Source organism: Maniola hyperantus, chromosome 2 (assembly GCF_902806685.2).
Source record: "Maniola hyperantus chromosome 2, iAphHyp1.2, whole genome shotgun sequence".
Taxonomy (NCBI): domain Eukaryota; kingdom Metazoa; phylum Arthropoda; class Insecta; order Lepidoptera; family Nymphalidae; genus Maniola; species Maniola hyperantus.
In genome coordinates this window covers 8572733-8593775 of record NC_048537.1, presented here as the reverse complement: position 1 = coordinate 8593775, position 21043 = coordinate 8572733, and the positions used below count along the sequence as shown (strand labels likewise).

Genomic DNA, 21043 nt, shown 5'->3' with positions numbered 1-21043 from the left:
AAGTACACTTTTTATTTTTTAGAAATTTTAATCGCGGTTATTTTGAAATTTTTAATTATTTGTTATTATAGTGGCAATAGAAATACACATTTTGTAAAAATTTCAACTCTTTACGGCTTACGAGCTACAGCCCACTGACAGACGGACGGACGGACGGACAGCGGAGGCTTAGTAATAGGGTCCCGTTGGCATCCTTCGGGTACAGGACCCTAAAAAGAGTAGGTACGTACTCAACTCGTAGGTAGTTTTAGTCTGAAGTACGAGTAGGTATGTTTTCTTTTTATTTTAGGTCAAGAACGGTAAATTACGCAGAGGTTATCGTTTCGAGTTCCGGTAGGTTTCATAATTTTCCATTCATTTTATAAATTTAGCTCCACTCGTGCGGTCAAGAAGGCACAAAACTTTAGCTATGTAAGTAGGTATATGAAGCAATCTATATGACACACGGGTCGAGGATATTTAATATGCAAATACAAATTGTATATAATATGTACAAATATTCAGGTGAAGGTTAATGGAGGACTAAAAAAATAGATATTCGTCATCGAACATTTTGACGATCACTAGTTTTGATAAATTTTATGTCCCTCATCTATACTAGTATTATATCTCCTAATAAGACACCAGTTCAACTTTAAGAGGGCAGATATTATAGCAGTCATTTTGTGCTTCTATTTCTAAGGTACCTCAAAAGGAGAAACGGAAACCTTATAGGATCACTTCGTTGTCTGTCTGTCTTTCTGTCTGTCTGTATAGGGTTGGGTCCCGTTGACCTACAATCATGAAATTTGGCAGGTACGTAGGTCTTATAGCACACGTAAGGAGAAAAATCCGAAAACCGTAAATTTCAGGTTACATCACATAAAAAAATTAAAATGTGTTCATGAATAAATAATTAGTCTTTTAACTTTCAAAGTAAGATTAACATACCAAGTGGGGTATCATATTATTATGAAAGGGCTTTACCTGTACATTCTAAAACAGATTATAAGTATTTATTTTTATGCACAGTGGTTTTTGATTTATTGTGCAAAATATGGGAAAAATACGATTGTGCTGTGGCGCGCAGGTCTTACTCGCACTTGGCCGGTTATTGATGATAAAATCAAATTAATGCAACACATAAAATGTCAAACCAAATAGTTTCTCCATATTATATTATTAGGATAGAGTTTTGCTAACATAATATTTTATATATAACTTATAATATAAATCTGGATATTTTTACGATGGAATTTATATTGGTAGTATTAAGTAGGTAGCTATTAGTGTCTTTCCTGCGATTTCATAAGCATAGATTTATTTAGATTTTTAATATCCCCTTGAAATGTCTCAAATTTTTAGTAAGGTTTTACTAAAGAAAACTAATATAATATTATTAATATAATTATATTAATTATTATATCTTTATAATGACGTATTTAATTTGTTGTTTTCAGGAAACCCGCAACCGATAACGAGACGAATAAACGAAAGTCACTGTACGAAAGAAATTTTTGGGATGGTGAGTAGAATGGATAATATTATACTTTAGAATAATAAATTAGGTATCGAAATAAAATAAGAATTAAAAACAATTCTTGATTGAAAATGTACCTACTTAATTAACACAACGCGACGTTTGGAACAGAAAAAGCTTTTAAAGCTTGGTAAGGATTAAATATAACACCGTAAAATAAAGTGGTGGTAGCCTTGTTGAAGATGTTAACCTTCTATTCAGGGAGGTCCGGGGTTTGATCTCAGGCACGTTCCTTTAACTTTTCGGAGTAATGCTGTATAATGTTCGTAAAGGTGTGTGAAGACTACCAATCCGCACTTCGCCAGCGTGGTAGGCTATGACCAAAGCCTTCTCATTCTGAGAGGAGACCTCGTTCAGTAGTGAGCCGACAATGGGTTGATGACGATGATGACCTATAGGTAGGTACCTATAGGTAGGTATTTAATTTAGCAATCTTTACATTAGAAATCAAAAAAGTATAGAAATAAGTCAAATAAGAGAACTCATAAAACACCTGCAGCAAATCCGAACTCGTTTTTAGCGTGTATTTTAGCCAAAATTCGAATAAATTAACAAAATAGATGGTTATTGCAAAATCATGTTTGACTATGTAAATTTCTTAATGGAGCCCGGGAGATAAAATATTTACTTTGATCACACTACCCTTTACAATATTTCATTGTATGTTTTATGTGAATTCGCAAACAAATTCATATTCATACTCCATACCTACCCTATATACTTAGTACTACTAATAATAGTTATAAATGCGAAAGTGTGTCTGCCTGTCTGTCTGCTGTTTTCATGGTTCATCTGTTTATCTGATTTTGACGAAATTTGGAGAAGGATACGTTTTTCCCGAAAAACGGTTCTCCCGGGATTTTTAAAAAACCGAAACTTACGCGGACGTACTTACCTTTATATTCAAAAATTAACTGGATAAATAGAAGGCAGAAAAAATGATAATTCCTTTGTGACACACAGACAGACGGTTTAGATGCACTGGACGAAACAATAAGGATTCCTTTCTTCACTACAGAACCCTAAAAGTCATGTCTGCAAAATATTTTATTTGCAAACCGTAATTTTTAAGTGACAATATGCATAATAATTAGTGATGGGAGGAGTTTCATATTCTTCAGTTCAAACGTATTATTGAGACAAGCTCATGAACAACTATCCATCTCTCTAAATAAGCTTTTTATAGTGAAAAAATTTTTTACAAAAAAAATAAAAACCGACTTCGTTACATAAACACTAAAAATTGAAAAATAATTTAATTTATTACCGAATATATTATGTATACAAGAGTTAATATAGTTCCATAATAATATTTTTTGGTGCCGGTGCCAATTAGCTTTAGCTGCGCGAATCGTCTAGACTTCATATTTTTATGGGACTCCACAATGGCACCTCATTGGCACCGACCCCAAAAAATATTATTATGGAACTATATTAACTCTTGTATACATAATATATTCGGTAATAAATTAAATTATTTTTCAATTTTTAGTGTTTATGTAACGAAGTCGGTTTTTATTTTTTTTGTAAAAAATTTTTATTTCACAATTTTTAGTGGCCCCATGAAATTATGCTATGACTGGTTAAAAATCTACTGTTTACTAAGCTATTACACTGATCGCGAGCAATTTACTCTTATCCGTTGAGGAGTTCCAGTATCTATCTTCGAAAATGTTCATCAGATCTTCACCAAATTGAAATGGGACCAACTTTGAAGTATACCCTTTCAAACAAAAAAAGAATTTTCAAAATCGGTCCAGGCGTTTTTGAGTAATCGGGGAACATACATAAAAAAAAGAAAAAAAAAAAAAAAAAAAAAGATTCCGACGAATTGAGAACCTCCTCCTTTTTTTGAAGTCGGTTAATAAATATACGAGCAGAACCCGATTTTGTTGTATATATTCAAATGTAGATATATCTACATAATATTATATGTATATCAGTTGTCTGGCTTGTGATAAGATTACGATATAAAGTATAACAATAGGTAGGTGTGTATAGAGAGTTAGACGTCGGAAACCTTACGTGTTCAAAGTCGTGAAAGTGCACCTTGCTCGATCGCCCTCTTTGTCACACCTGCCTGTTCCTTGCACATGGCGTAACATTTGTTGTAACGTTCCTTTTTGATTTGGAAATCATAAAGACTTTGTTCAAGAGACTTCGTCCGCGTGGGTTTGGACTTATTAAAAATCAGGCGAGAACTCTTTCATATTCGGGATAAAAAGTAGCCTATGTCACCCTCCAGTCCAGATCTTTAACTATAGGATTCATGCAAAAAAATCAGGCTGATCTGTATCATCGTTGCGACATGATTGAGTAAAAAACCAACAAACAAACGTACTTTCGTACTTTTTATCTAAGTCCTAATATTAGTAGGATGAGTAGCTATGTTAAAGTAAAATGTTAAAATCTAAATTTATAATATTATCCTGTTAATAAAGACAACGAATACGGTGCCAATTGGCACCGATTCCGTTGTCTTTCTCTAAACTAAATTTAGAGTATCTGCATCCTTTTCTTTTTAACAATGCTAAAAAGGGAGAGAACATGAACTTTACATTTAAAGACTCTAAATTTTAGTGCACGCTACTTTAAACAGTAGACTCGCGACTGTGCGCTAAAATCACGGGTTTTACCATCTAAAACTGTCAAACTGCGTCTGAACTTTTCATATTACATTAGTAAGAAGAGGATGCGAATACTCTAAAATTAGATTGTGCTCAGAATCAGTACCACTATCCTGCCAGAATACCTTTTCCAAGTATGTTAGAAAATATGCTATAACGTAATACGTACTATTGAGTTACAATTTATGATTTATCTCGTAGAAATTAGTAATTTAGATGAAGCCCGTGGCTTCGCGCCCGTGTGGATTTAGTGTTTTAAAAAACCTCGTGGGAACTTTTTGATTTTCCGGAATAAAAAGTAGCTTATATCCGTTTCAGAAGTGCAAACTATTTCTACTTTTGCCAAAATCGCTTATGTGGATGGGCCATGAAAATTGCTAGCTTGTTTGGACAGACAGACTTTCGCATTTATAATATTACAAGCTGATGGCCGCGACTTCGTTCGCGTGGATTTATGTTTTAAAAAACCCATGGGACTTTGACTTTCCGGGATAAAAAGTAGCCTATATCCTTCCCCGGGATGAAAGCTATCTCTGTACCAAATTTTGCCAAAATCAGTTGAGCGGTTGGGCAGTGTAAGGCTAGCAGACAGACTGATAGACAGACAGACACACTTTCGCATTTATAATATTAGTATGGATAGTATAGGGATTGGTTCTGGATATTTACTCTACTAATAGGCACTAGAGAAAATATTGCCGTCACGTGACGTTACTAGACGTGGCTTTTGTTTATCTTTTTGACTGAATCCTCACTAATTAGCACCAGTTGATCGTAATGATATATATACTTATATATCTATCTATTATTATCAAGAAAAGGAAACCTATTTTGCCTGTGGCATCACATCACACATTACAAGTTACAATGTCAAAAACAATTATTCAGTGATCGAAAAGTAACTAGACAACATTTATTAAAGTATCCGAGCGATCTCGTTTAGAATTAATCTTGCGCATAACACATTGCATAATACGAGCACATTGAATAAAAACAAGTACCTATAAATAAAATAAAAACAAAATCTCACATTAAATTATTTAATGAATGGATAAAACGATCTTTAATTATAGCATTCTCATGAAGCCAAGAATGAAAGCTTTGTTTTCTTAAACGAAAATTCCAATTATGAAATGTGCACACAAATGAATTCCCTCGAGGAAAGTAAGGTGGCTTGGAATCCCGCTGTACGACCATTAAGGTAACGACCGCGACCTGCCCGTCAGCTTTCATTGTTCAGGCAGCACTTTGCATGCCGTCACTACAATTTCTGCTGCCATTTTATGATTGAAAGTGATTGACGAATCTTTAAACCAGCAACAACTCTAATATACTTTCATTTATTCATATTAAAAGTCATCATCATAAGTACTAACCCATCGCCAGCGCACTACTGAGCACGTGTCTCCTCTCAGAATGAGAAAGGTGTGCCACGCTGGCCAAGCGCCCTACTTTGCAGGCTACACACATTTTTGAGAATATTATGTAGAACTCTGACACCTGCAGCTTTCCCCACGATGTTTTCCATCGAATATAACTCCCAAAAGTTGGAGGTGTGTGACCGGGATTGAATCCCTGACCTCCCGAATAGTAGGCCAACGTATTAACCCCTTGGCTACCACCACTTTTTATGTACATAATATGAATGAATTAAATAAAAGTGTTATTACCGAAGGATTAAAAAAAAAATTCAATGATTCGCCATTTACCCATCCGGCTGCTACATAAAATTGAAGTCTTGGAATTTCCTGTAAGACAACAAAAAGCTCTCGGTGGATGTTGTTTTTGTAATATCCGGCTAGTGTAAAGGGTATAAAGTCGACTTTCAAAGAGCCGCCAAGACAAAGGCTGTTGTAACGTTTAATATAATATGATTTGGCAGATTCCAGAGCAAGCTTGGTTTCAGTTTGTTCGCATACCATCACAGGAGCGTTTTATTTGACGGAAATACCTGCCTACTTGTATTGCCTACACATACTTAACTACATTTCATACCAATTCATTCGTGTTACAAATTACAAAAGTACACAAAAAGTTATTTACGAGAGCCTATAATTTTAACCGGTATACCTCATATAGGTACGTATCATCAATGAACAATGACGTTACAACCGCGTGAATTTAGGTTTTTAAATATTCCGTGGAAACTCTTTGATTTTCCGGGGAAAAAGTAGCATATGTCACTCTCCAGTTTTTTAGCCATCCAAAGAATCAAGTCGATCCGTTCGTCCGTTGCGACGTGATTGAAGGACAGACAAACACAATTTTGCATCTATAATATGGATAGTGATTTTAATTGTAAATTAAGTTATTTAATTAATTAAAAATACTGCATTATTATGCAGTATTTTTAATTAATTAAATATCTTAATTTACATCTATATTTAGATGTATAACGACCACACCAAAGTATGGTCTTTTAAATACAGATTTATTATAAAGAAGAAGGTACTTAGATTTGCCTGATGACCTTTTAGATCGAAATGTAAGATAGGTACAAATGTTTCTGTTTTGACCGTTTTATCTTGAAGAGATTACATAAGACATGTCACTGGAGAAAGTTAAATTAGTTTTGAAAGTGAAATCGATTGCACTTTCTTTCACTTATTCCATTTCATAGTGTAATAGTTTATAGTATTTGAATATTCAGTAATTTCAATAGATTAATTTTAGTTTATTAAATTCATGGGAAATAAAAGCGGATAAATGAAAATACCTACTCCTAAAGATTGTTTTTTTATTATTATTTGGTCTAACCAATGGTAATGGTTTGAGATCCATAGTAGGTATTATTATATTCGTAAATGCGATAGTGTGTCTGTCTGTCCGTCTGCCTGTACCTTTTCACGACGGACGGACCCATCCGTTTAATCGATTTTTAGGAAAGGTAGAGCTTGCATTCCGTTCCGTATTATGCTATTTTTTATCCCGGAAAATCAGACTCCCCACGAAAATTTTGAAGCCCATCTTTTTAACTGATTTGACAAAATATGCCACAGATTTGTTTGCATCCCAGCGCTAGTTTTGTCCTACTACTTCTTTTAACTAGTGGGAGGTCCCCGGTTCGATTCCCGGCAGGGGTTTAGACTCCTTCCAGGTTAGCCTGCTTTCATCTTAGATTGCATCATCACTTACCACCAGGTGAGATTGTAGTCAAGGGCTAGCTTGTATCTTAGTAAATAAATAAATAAACTTACTTAATCCACGCGGTTGAAGTCGCGAGCATCATCTAGTACCGACCCACCTACTTACTCAATATGCCTATTATGAAAGTTAGACTATTCGGATTAAAAAGAGATTTCTAAAAGTGGAATCATCACAAGCTTGTAGGTATGTTATCCTGGAGTTCTGATGTTAAATAGGAGTTTTATTAAAAGAGGGGAATGTAAAAAAATGTGCAAACAACTCTACAAACACGTCGGAGCGGTTTAAAGGCCGCGTCCGGATTGCGAGGGGCGACGGCGGAGGGCAGGCAGCATTCCAGCTTCTGCGGCCGCCGACGTCACTTCAGCACACGTTCCCAGGCGGGCCTTATGTCCGAAGTCCGAACCGATATAGCAAATTGAACTGCATATGAAAATCTAATCCTTTGCAGTCTTATAACTTATTTCCAAGACTACCTATGCCAAATCGATTTTTAAGAATGAGGTAGCCCATCATCATCGTCATCATGATCAACCCATCGAACGACGACGGCCCACTACTGAGAACGGGTCTCCTGTCAGAATGAGAAGGGTTTAAGCCGTCGGGTCCGCCACGCTGGTCCAGTGCGGATCGGCAGATTTTACACACCTTTGAGAACATTATGGAGCACTCTCATGCGGTGCACATTTTCTCACGAAGTTTTCCTTTACCGTTAAAACAAGTAATATATTTTAACTAACCCGGGATCGAGCCTCCGACCTTCCGAGTAGGAGGCAGACGTCTTAAACACTAGGTTATCACGGCTGATATCATAATATCATTGAGGTAGCAATCAATTCTCGTTAATCATGGTCCGGGTGACAATAGGCTATATTTTATACGTATAAAATCAATACTTAGGTCAGAGATGTTACACCTATTGATGTAGGAGGTAGATATGTGGTTACATGGTTACATGCAACCATGTGGGGGTTTCTGAAATTTTTTTTTCACTATCATACGACTGGGATGTTTAATGAAAGGGGAGAAACATCCGAGTTCATCAATGTACTTTAATCTAAATTTATAAAATGAAAAGGTGACTGACTCACTGACTGACTGACTGATCTATCAATGCACAGGTCAAACTACTGGATGGATCGGGCTGAAATTTGGAATGCAGATAGCTATTATGACGTAGACATCCGATAAGAAAGTATTTTTGAAAATTCAACCTCTAAGGGGGTAAAATAGGGATTCGAAATTTGAGTAGTCCACGCGGACGAAGTCGCGGGCATAAGCTAGTTCAATATAGAAAGCAACAGAAAATAATGTTGATAATTATATTTCAGTATTTATTGAGAGGACGAGGAGGAGTACCTAGTCGGGTTTTAGTTTTGAACTTTATCTTGAAGTAGAGCTTTTGATAGGAGGCGCAGTGCTGCACTTTACGACCCTGACATCTGTAATGCGGGAGAATCGTATGTTACGCTCACGCACGTTCGGCGCCCTCTGATACCTTTTACTCCTAAAAATAGCAAGACACAGAACCGCTGTTTAGGTACCACCCAGTATGCAACCAGTCAACTCTTAGATCACAATGAGATTGATGACCGGCAGTTATACCTTATAATATAGGATGTTGATTTTGACAGCTCACAGTTAGGGATGATGTAGTGTATGATAGTTAATGCATCTATTCGATTATCGATTCTTATCCCCATAGAACTTGGAATCGATAGTTGCATGGTTATGGTGTATGGTCAGATTAAAATAAAAAACATTTAATGTAATGAAATCATTCCCATTTATAAGTTTTTAGAACACTACATGACTGGCAAAACACAATGTGTTAACAATTAAAAAAATGAAATCAATAAAGGTATAAGTAAGTAGTAGTTTTTTTACAAATAATAATGTACCTAACTAGGTACTTCAAATTTAATTGCAAAGATTATCAAGACTTTAATATTTATAAAAAACTAGCTGATGCCCGCGAATTTGTACGCGTGGATTTAGGTTTTTGAAAATCCTGTGGGAACTCTTAAATTTGCCAGGATAAAAAGTAGCCTATGTCATTCCCCGGGTTGCAAGCTACCTCTGTACCAAATTTCGTCAAAATCGGTTGAACGGTTGAGCCGTGAAAAGCTAGCAGACAGACAGACAGACAGACAGACACACTTTCGCATTTATAATATTAGTATGGATATGGATAATATAAGTTCCTACTTAAATGTTAGATTTATTTTATTTCAAAATCGATTTTCTGTCTGTGGTTATTCGTTATGCATGTGTAACTTAAGTACGATAAGTACCCATCAATGAAGTGCGACATTATCTGTAGAATGTTTTTACCGAAAAAAAAAACGAAAACTCATGGACGTGAGCTGTCAAAATCACCATCCTATATTAGACAAGGTATAGTTACGTAAACGATCCAACTGGAGCACCGACTGTGGGCTTTTACTTGATACCAGACTGCACTTGAAGGAGAGTACTTACCTAATGTTTTTCGGGCGTATTGGTGTATACCGTATGGGTATTTGTATGCATAAATAAAAAACCGGCCAAGTGCGAGTCAGGCCCGCGCACTGAGGGTTCCGTAGTACAATCGTATTTTATCGACATTTTGCACGATAAATCAAAAACTATTATGCCTAAAATAAATAAAATTTTGTTTTAGAATGTACAAGTAAAGTCCTTTTATATGATACCCCACTTGGTATGATAATCTTACTTTGAAAGTTGAAAATAGCAATATTTGTTCATGACCACAATTTAATTTTTTTTGTGTGATGTAACCACAAATTCACGGTTTACAGATTTTTCCCCGAATGTCTGCTACAACATCTACCTACCTGCCAAATTTCATGATTCTAGGTCTAGGAAATACCCTGTAGGTTTTTTTGACAGACAGACAGACAACAAAGTGATCCTATAAGGGTTCCGTTTTTCCTTTTGAGGTACGGAACCCTAAAAATTGTGAAGGCTTTAGATTAGTCAGTAAAGTGACACTGGGTAGATGACGTCATAAAAATTATCACAGACGTGATAATTGATAGACAGTGACTGGCACTGATAAGAAATAATAATATTTTCTGTTAAGTACGTTTAAAAATAGGTATGAAAGGAAAAGCTGACTGACTGATTTATCAACGCTCAGCTCAAACTACTGGACGGATCGAGCTGAAATTTGGCATGCAGATAGCTATTATGACATCCGCTAGGAAAGGATTTTTGAAAATTCAACCCCTAAGGGGGTGAAATAGGGGTTTGAAATTTGTATAGTTCACGCGGACGAAGTCGCGGGGATAAGCTAGTAAAATTTTTGAAAGGAGCTTTAAATGAAAATTAATCTCTGAACCTAATTTATTAAGCTGGGTTCACTTTAAATGTGAATTAAGCTCTGAACGCAATGTAAGTATACATAATATTATGTTGGGGTCAGCGGGTTCTTTTTAAAAATGAAAGTAAAACTCTGAAACCAACTGACATGTTGGGTTCCGATTTCCGAGCTTAATTTTCATTTTAAGTTCGATTCAAATGGTCTCAAAGGCTGTTTGTTAAGGTTTTCGCTGCATAGGCGAAGTCCAGAGCCATAAAGGGGTCTGTGAGGCGTCGGACGGGTCGAGGGATGCGGGGAGTCGCGTGCGCAGCTCGTCGTCCGTCCCTGCCTCGGAGCAACGGCCCCTGTCAAGGGCGGCGACGCTGCAAAATTCTGCAAGTCCGAAGCGATTCAGTGCATCGCGCCCCGCCGCGGCGGTTCCGCGCACGCGTCTCGACGCTGAGATCGCACGCCGCCGGCATCGTGGGCGCACCGCACGCACCGCCCTATGTTAAATAACTGTTATTTCGGTCTTTAATGGAAATGTTCCGCATTCTTAACTCGGTGCTCTCTCATGTCACTCTGTGACATCAGATGCGGTCTTATTAATTACGTGGTTAACATTTTGTTCACGTAACGCTTTTTAGTGACAATGTTTTTACGCACTTTTTTTAAGACGATGAAAGTAAATGTATTATGAATGAGCGGATGCCGAAAACAGGTTTTGTAAATGGAAGTGTAGTGTTATGAGTTCGGCCATGACGTTTAACTTGGGATCTGATCGACAATTTTTTACGATGCTGGACACACGGAAGCTGCCCAGACGCTCCATCTCGCTTATCGGTCCGTATAGAATAAAAAGATTTTTCTGTTTTAATTATGTAAAAAATATCTTTTATTTTTTTAATTACCAGTTAATAGGAAGTTTATTAATGCACTATTGACCATCGCTAAGTTAGAAACGCTAACCGCTCTTCAATTTAACAAACATCAGTGAAAAGGTTTATTTACTTATCTAGGTATCAATCACGGTGTGGTAGAGTTATGTGCGTTTTAAGCAAAATTATAACTTCCTTGAATGGTGAAGGAAAACTCGTGACGAAACCTGCACGCATGAGAGTTCTCCATAACGCCTTTGGCAGACTTCACACGCCTTGGAGAAGCCAAGGCGTGTGAAGTCTGCCAATCCGCACTGGGCCAGCGTGACAGACCACGGCCTAAATCCTTCTCATTCTGATAGGAGACCCATTCTCAGTAGTAAACCGGCGATGTGTTGATCACGATGACTCGTGTACCTACCTAAGTGTCATCAGAACACAAAGGTAGACTTTTATCCTCTTTTAAAATTTTCTGAGATTTTCTTTACTCTGGGCTGGTTTCCGAACACCAAAAGTGCCAACGGGGCCCTTTCACTAACAAAGCCTCCGCTGCCCGTCCGTCTGTCTATCAGCGGGCTGCATCTCTTGAACCGTAATATAGAGTGGAAATTTTCACAGAATGTTATAATTCTGTCAAATTATAAAAATTTCAAATTGCCCGTCATTAAAATTGAAAAAAAAAAAAAAAGTGTTATTTATTGTACGATGGTACGGAACTCTGTGAAGGCAAGTCCGATTCGCCTTGACCGATTTTTATATCTACAAACTACCTATTTCTACCTTTGTATCCATACCTAGGTAGTACAATCCCGAAAGTTTTGCCAATTTATATAATAAGTACCCATTAGTTATGGACGTTATAATAGATACCTACATAGGTGTCAACAACCCTATAGGTATATTGTGTTATAGATATTTAACACCTACGGCATATTTGCATTAAATGCTTACTTTTCAATTAGATAGGTAATATTATAGGTTGAATCAAATACGACGTCAAGCATTTTCAGAGTTTCACAATTTAATTTTCGCTCTACCATTGTTGTAACATACCTACCTAACTCTTGGTATTTTTATGAGTGTTTTAACGAGTTTAGCCGTAATCTTACAAAGCGGTTATTTTGTGAAAACTGCTACCAACAAGGATTTATTATTTAACCACTTTTTGAATTACAAAAATATATATATATGTAATTATTAACTACTTAGGTACAGTACGCGGCCGAAAGTAATGTACCTACCTACATCGGCCTTTAGAATGACATTTCGGCTTTGTAGAGCGTTGTCTCTGTCACTCATACCTACTTATATGACGTTTTGTCGGTCTCAACGACAGAGAGAGTGCTCTACAAATCTGCTATCTCCCTCTAAAGATCGATGTACATTTCTTTCCGCCGCGTACTGTATAATGTAGTTAATAGGTATGTAAGATTCATTTCCTGTCAAAAAAACACGTGCGAGTCAGGCTCGCGCAATGAGGGTACTACAGTCGTATTTTTTCGACATTTTGCACGATAATTCAAAAACTATGATGCATAAAAATAAATGAAAATCTGTTTTAGAATGTACAGGTGAAGACCTTTCATATGATACCCCGCTTGATATAGTCACTCACTTCGAAAGTTGAAAATAATATTAGTTCATGACCACAATTTTTTTTTTGTGTGATCTAACCCTAAATTAACCGTTTTCAGATTTTTCCCCAAATGTCAGCTATAAGATCTTCCTACCTGCCAAATTTCAAGATTCTAGGTCAACGGGAAGTACCCTGTAGGTTTCTTGACAGACAGACAGACAGACAACAAAGTGATCCTATAAGGGTTCCGTTTTTCCTTTTGAGGTACGAAACCCTAAAATTAGTGTAACTACTAATATCTTCAGGGTTCATGTAGGTATAGTACGCGACAGGTCGAGATAGCAATCGGGGGGGAACGCCACGCACACCCGCACAGCACCCGCGCTAACACAGTGCGGCAAGCGCGGATTACGTGCAGGAGTGCGGGACGTCCCCCCGCCTCATACCCCGATTGCCATCTCGACCTGTCGCGGACTATAGGTATGTCCATTCCATATTAGGTATGCATAATATGAGTTTCTTTATTCCACCATAACTTCTAAATTCCTGAACAGATTTGGATGAATTAAATAGCCGCCTCTAGGGTAAATAAAGTTATCAATTAATTTATTGGCATCTGTGTACCTACCTACGTTTTTATAAGAAGCTCCCAGGAGACAATTATTGGAGATGCCGCTCTACAAGTTCAAAATTTTCATGAAACGTAAACTTATTAAAAATCTTATTAGGTACTAGGTACCTACCTACAATGTAAAAAAATATTTAGATGATAAGAAAACTTGGGAATGAGTTGCTTAACAGCTATGATAGATCTAATAAGTTTAAGTGAGTTTGTAAAGTGGTGATAGTAAAAAGAATAACAAGCTTTTGTTATGGGCTCTTCTCAGATCTGGGCGCGTTTGGTACCCTCGTAGCTCATTAGCTTACAAAATCAACAATTTGACAATCAAAAAGTGTACAATGGTACCCAATTTGAAAAAATGATTTGACTTTGAAGTACCTACCTAGGTATCGTTAGAATCCTTACATCATCCCAAGTGTCACTGGCTATCCTTAATTTTATTGAAAAAAAAATCATTATGGCGGGCGCCACTTTCAAATGAGTTTTTTTGTAGGCATTTCATTTTTAGGCAGGGCAGTCGTTTAACTGTCGAGCTGACCTAACGTTGCACAAAGATAGCTAGATGAAAACCTTAAATCCACGTGGATAAAATCGTGGACTTCACCTAGTATACCTTCTGACTGGCTATAAGTTATGACTAACAATTAAATAGTCTCTACTTGTAAAAACTTAAATACAAACACTACTCGTAATTAGACATAAAATGTTACAACAACGGTTGCAAGTTGCAACTCTATGTAACGTGAAGCATTAAAAGCTCTGTGTAAAAACTTAAAGTTGCCCCTCAAAACGACGTGCAAGTGCGATTAAATGGACATACTTGAGTTAGCACCAGATATGACGAGTGAAGTAGATAAATACCATTTGTACAAAATTCTTATAAGAAATGAAAAGAACTAAATAAGCTTCTTTATTTTTTTACGTACCTACTCTATGAAGTCTCCAGGATGAAAACTATCTCTGTATCAATTAGACGATGACAACTTTGAACGTAGATTTAGGTTTTATAAATTCTCGTGGAAACTCTTTTAATTTGCGGGACCAAAAGTAGCCTAAATACACATGCAATCGATGCAAGCTATTTCTGCACTCGTTAAAATCAGTTACAGGCTTAGTTGTGGGTGATAATATTTTGATGAGGCCTAGTTGAGAAGGATTTGAATAGTTTGCTAGCGAGAGGTATGGTTCATTCATGGCTAGGTTATTTTTTGGAACAGTATTTTTTGAACTTTGATCTGCTACTTTACTGCCTTTTTACGTAGAAAGCTATAATTGGTGTATAATTTTATTTGGAATTAGCTTTGTAGGTAGAGCCGTGATACGTTTACTAAATAGGTAAATAATTTCAATTTTGCTGCTTCGAATAAATGACAATGTAATTTAAAGGAAGGACATGAAAATGGCATTTGGATTAACAAAGCTAAGTTTCAGTGGTTGGCACAGTTGTGCAAACAGACGGGAGCGTGCCATGTCTGTAGAAATGTATGTACAATGACGTAAATAGTGAACACATAGGAATTGAAAAATAAGAATTTTATCAGTTTACTAGCGATTTTCCCCCCGTGTGTTTCATGAAGTGCAAAAAAATATTCACAAACACGTGATGTATAAACAAAAGGTGTTAGTGATGGATACAAAATCTTACTGCATTATTAAAATTCGTCATTCGAGTATTTTACACCCAATTATAGAAGAAGGTATTTTCAAATTTTATACACGTATTCACTCCAATTTTAGCCGAGTATACGGTTCCGTATCCGAAGGGTGCTAACACTATAACTATAGCCTTCGCTGTCCGTCTGTTTGTCAGCAGGCTATATCTCATGAACCGTAATAGGTAGAGAGTTGAAATTTTCACAGTGTGTATTTCTATCATCAGACGAGTCGCAGGCAGCCACTGGATTTAGGCGGCGTAAGACCGTGGCGTGTGGAGGTCCCTACAAGAGACCTATCTCCAGCAGTGGCCGTCTATTAAAATAAATAAAAATACTTTTTATTCAAGTAAACTTTCACAAGTACTTTTGAATCGTCGGATGCATCTACCTACTACTGGTTCGGAATGCCTTTCCTACCGAGAAGAACCAGCAAGGAACTCGGCGGTTGCTCTTTTCAAATATTTGATATAGATACAATGTTATGCCATGTATAAAAAAAGTATTTGCAGTCCTGTGCGTTGCTGGAACAAGCTGCAGGTCAAATCCACGCTCTTATATCATTTAGATAATCTTCAATTGTGTAATATGCTTTTTTCAGGAGCATACTTTTAATAGATTTTTTAAACTTGTGTATTGGTAGGTCCAAAATAGTTTGCGGGATTTTATTATACCCATACCCACAAATGAATTGGACTTTCCTGAGGCTTTATTTCTATTGGCGAAAATGTAAGTATGCCTATGTCCATCCCATGGGATGTAAGCTAACTCTGTACCAAATTTCATCCAAATCGGTTAAGCTGTTGGGTCGTGAAAAGCTAGTTGACAGAGAGACACACTTTCGCATTTATAATATTAGTATCGATAGTATGGATTAGTATGGATATTGTGCTATGTTTTGCAAACTTTTTATAATAATAAATTTGAAAATAATTGTAAAGGTGAATGATCAATAAATAAATATGAATCTAAAAGGCGAATATAAATAAGTAGGTACTTACTTTACGCGCATCAATTGCATGACACAAAATAATTTATAAAAAACCGATCAAGTGGGAGTCGAACTCGCACACGAAAGGTTCCCTACCATCGTACAAGAAATAACACTTTTTTATTTTTTTTATTTGTACGGCAGCCATTTTGCATTTTTTATATCTTCTTGATAAAATTTCAACTTGGACAGTGGAGGCTTAAAAATAGGTTCCCGTTTGCACCGTTTGGTAACGGAACCCTAAAAAAGTAAAAAGTGTAAATGAAAAAACTGCTGCCTATTAAGTATTTCAATTAACTGACCCAAACGAGTATGTGAATCAAACCTTTCTGATACTGAGAGGAACGATTGCGTGTTGGGAATTAGGACAAAACGGTAGCTGTCCATTTTCTCAAGCTATTAGGTACAACATCTGTCATGTTTATTTTAGGACCACAAGTACATATTTAAGTCAAAGTAAATTTAAGTTAAATTAGTGATTTTTAATTACAGATCGTGTCAGCAAAAGTGATGCCGAGGACAAAAGTCTTTCGAATGACGAAACACCATTGCCGTCCTGTCCGCGACAGCCTCCTGATGGGGTGGAGACGCCAACGGATGCTATCGAAAAAACTCCCGACTTACCTACGCGTTTACCACCTCGACTCTCGACTGGAACTGGCTGGAATAGCACTCGTCCGCGGTTCTCCTATTTATCGCGAACTCAAGATGCAAGAAGTGAAGCTAGTGTAAAGGACAAGATTGCTATGTTTTCCGTTGATCTGGCGACTTCATCGGATCGTTTAGATACGTGTGGAACTTTACCTATTAGATCACATTCTACTTTACGAAAGAGTTCAACTCCATATACGAGTAATTACACTGAAGTGTCATCTTTGGATAGGCGCTTAACAAAATCGCAAGATAACCTGGATGAAACGCCTCGCTCATTCAAACGAAACGTTGATAGACCTGAAGTTCTCGGTGCAATAGAAAACTCAATTACAGAAAAAAATATTAAGCGATTTATTCAACCAGAAATAAGCAGTAAACCTCTTTTTTATGGAAGCACTACTACATTGCCATCGGACGCAACGTTTACTCGTCCCGCGTATCATGTGCGAAGTATAAGTGATGACAATAGTAACAAAAATGTATCAACACACAAATCTAACTTAGAATATTTAATTGAGCAGAGAAAGAAATCTATGTCAAAACTGCGAGGCTTAGTAATACCTGAAGTGCAAGCCCCTATTGTTGATTTGCCTGAGATCAAAGTTCTAGATTCGCTTTCAAAACCGTTCCTCTACAATTCTCCAAATAAAGACATCAAAAAGGAATCTAACTTAAGCCATTCCAAATCTATAACCTTATCAGAAAATAAATGGAAAAATAACTTTATTCCGAACAACATTCCCAAGTATTCCCCAGCATTTAAGCGGAAATCTTTGCAAGTATACTCTCCTTCTTCTTTATCAAAAGAATCGACTCCGGAACGCAAATTAGTAGAAAAGATAGATACAAACAACAGAAACAATAACTATAGCAATGCTTCTGCTTTAAAACCAGTACGAAATTCATTTGAATTTTCGAAATCATCCCTTACAAAATCAGGTTCATTACTTAACAGAGACTATTATAAAAGCCATGCTAATGGAAATACTCAAGATTTTAAAAATGTAGAAATTAAAATATGCACTACGACTGATATAGTAGATAGCGACAATGATTCGGCCATGAGTTCAACCCAATCTAGTTATCGTTCATCAGCTTCCTCACCAATGCATACTATTGAAAATATAGAATCAGACAGCTCACGTCTTTCTCCAAGGATTTCTCATTATAATACTTACAAACTTATCAAATCTGAAATACCTAATAAATGCACTACTGAGAAAAATTTTGAAGATTATAACAAAAGAAAAATTTGCCGATCTATGTCTTCGGATACAAATATATCACTCAGCTCCTCAGCAGGTTCAGCAGCAACATCAGGGTCACAAGCAAGTTGTAGTTCTCTCGAAAGTTCTGTCGCTGACTCAGACAAGAGAAAAGTTTCAAAAGTTTACAACGTGGATACTATCAATAGAAGAAATATTGTTGCTTCGGCAAAATGTAGAAGTGGAAGAGATGTCAAGCTCAAGTCGCCGGTTGTTGAAACTAAATTCTCACATGAGTCTCTTAACAGATCTCCCAGTCCGACAAATAAATCGTCTGATCGCCTTTCTACACTCACAACATCGGTGAGTGCTATAACAAAAGGTGAAAACAGACGGCGTAACAAAATAATTGTTGACAGTGATTCTGACTCAGACAGTGAAGTAAATATTCGACAACGAAAATCCGACTTCAAAAATACACGATTGAAACGCAATTCAAGTTTATCAAACAAAAGCAAACAAAATGAAATGAATCAAGATGTAGAGAAAGTAGCAGAAACACTTAAACATACTAAAGTTGAAATATCAAATGAAATCAATGAAGGTTGTTTAGAATACAGTGATAGTATTAAAACTGTAATGTTGCAAAAGAAAAACAGTTTCAGTTCAAATCAAAGTAAAAAAGAGGTGCAAAAAATTGAAAAACTCGAAGAAAATCGAAAGGGAACCCCATTAAATGAAACAAAGGAACTGAATACTCCTACTATTATCATTAAAGCAAAAAGTTCATCTTCTATTACAACAAGAAATAGTAATATTAATAAACAACAAATTAACACTAAAAAAAGAGACCTTTGTAAGATTTCAACACAGATTTTCCGACTTATAAAAGGCGCTGGGACCGGTGTGGGTCTAATTTTAGCCGGAGGAGTTGACTGTGAGGCTAAAGATGTCACTGTGAGTATTTTTTTAATTATTTACGCAATTATAATAGGAAAAACAATAAAATATTATGTTTGTAATTATTTGATAATACACCTCATTTCAGGTACATCGAGTATTTGAAGATGGTATTGCTGCAAAAGCTGGAATAAAAAGGGGGTCAAAAATCACAAGCATAAATGGCATTGCTATGCTCGGCTTGACGCATGCTCAATCTGTTACTATACTTAAGGTAATTTCATGTTTTTTATTTTTTAAATATTTAATTTAAACCTGAATTTTATTAAGTCAGATATTAAGTCTTGAGTCTTACCTGTAATCTTATTGATGTAATGTATTTTTATTTTGTCTTTGTGTTTTGTTTATGTTTGTAAATGTTGTATTAACTTATAATTGGCGACTACATTTAGTAAGTTATATTTTCAGAATTAAGTTTTTTTTAATGTATTAGTCTAAGTAGCCGTAAGTTAATCTAATAAATAAAATAAAATAAATATTTTTATCTATTTTAGGAGCAACGATCAGAAGTTATAATTGAAATAGAACATGAGGTCCAACAAAACGGAAATCGTAAAGCATACGGCTCTGAACATGGTACGTAAAACTAAGACCTAATTTTCATCGTGAATGAAACAAGCTAAAAATTAAGCGCGCTTTGTGGCCTACAACATGCTTAAGGCCTAATCTGCATTGAGGTGATAATATACAAAATCCTCATTAAAATCAACCCAATAGTTTCTTAGGGAAATGGCATAAGAAATACACATAAATAAATAATCACATAATAACCTCTTACCCCAAACTCATCATGCCGTCTTTGGAACGAAGACTATATTATTATAATGCGTTTACAAGTAAGTCTTGGGTAAAGTCCATACTTATCTAATACTATACTGTAAAATGTGTGTCTGTCTGCTAGCTTTTCACGGTTCATCCGCTAAACCGATTTTGACGATTGGCACAGAGAGCTTGCAACCCGGGGCAGGACATAGGCTACTTTTGGTCCCAGAAAATCAAAGACTTCCCACGAGCTTATTAAAAAACCTAAATTCACATTTAAGGAGTTGTGAGCATACAATACAGAGATAACTTGCATTTTAGAGACGTACAAGACTAATTTTTAACCCAGAAAATCAAAGAGCTCTCACGGGATGTTTAATACCCATAATAACCCACGCAGACAATGTCGTGGACATCATCTAGTTACTATAAGTATCTATAACTATAAAATTTAAATTAATAGTGTGTAATTTTCGTTTGATTTCAGCGGAGTCGAACGGAGACCAAACTGATGTAGCTAACAGAAAAGAAACTGACAAGAATGATCGTTCTGTAGTGACCGTTATGTTAGAAAAAGCTGGTGGTGGAGCTGGCTTAGGTTTTGGCTTGGACGGAGGACGGGACTCACCTCAGGGCGATCGTCCCTTAACAATTAAAAAGCTCTTTGCAGGTAACTATAGAAAATCTTTGTACCTATATTGAGAAGCCTTGATAGTAAACTAGTGGGTAAGATAACCGCCTCCCATTCGGGAGGTTGGTGGGTTTTACCATTAAGATCTACTGAGTCTTAAGTTTAAAAGTCAGATAATTTCGGAGTTTTACCAGCTTACTCGATAAATCTTAGGTTTTACCCTTGTTTTACCTCAGAGACGTTTGCAATTTTGCATTTTGGTTTCGTTCTAAACCATCAGAACGAAATTTGAGCACCCCGATTCTATGTAGCCTTGTCTGCCTTATTTTTAGAGCTACACTGTTATCCATAACAAAACGAAGGTCAAGTAGGCGAAGCACAATGAAGGGCCGAAGGACCGAATTTTCTGGCGTAGGGCATTAAATTCGGTCCTCCGTATTTTCACTAAACGCTGAATTAAAAGTTATTATAGTTATCCGGCGCTTTCTCTGAGGTAGAACCTAAGATTTACACAACTC

At 36.4% G+C, this 21043-nt stretch overlaps 1 protein-coding gene across 2 annotated transcripts in view; it reads left to right on the top strand.

Annotated features, from left to right (window-relative positions):
* Positions 1-21043, top strand: part of LOC117992663 (probable serine/threonine-protein kinase nek3) — a 64768-nt gene that overhangs the window by 41522 nt on the left and 2203 nt on the right. For both annotated transcript variants that reach the window (XM_034980383.2, XM_034980378.2), the window contains exons 3-7: positions 1440-1504; positions 16806-19129; positions 19221-19346; positions 19627-19708; positions 20382-20564. In XM_034980383.2, the coding sequence (XP_034836274.1) occupies positions 1440-1504; positions 16806-19129; positions 19221-19346; positions 19627-19708; positions 20382-20564 (2780 nt within the window). The remainder of the gene's footprint in view (positions 1-1439; positions 1505-16805; positions 19130-19220; positions 19347-19626; positions 19709-20381; positions 20565-21043) is intronic.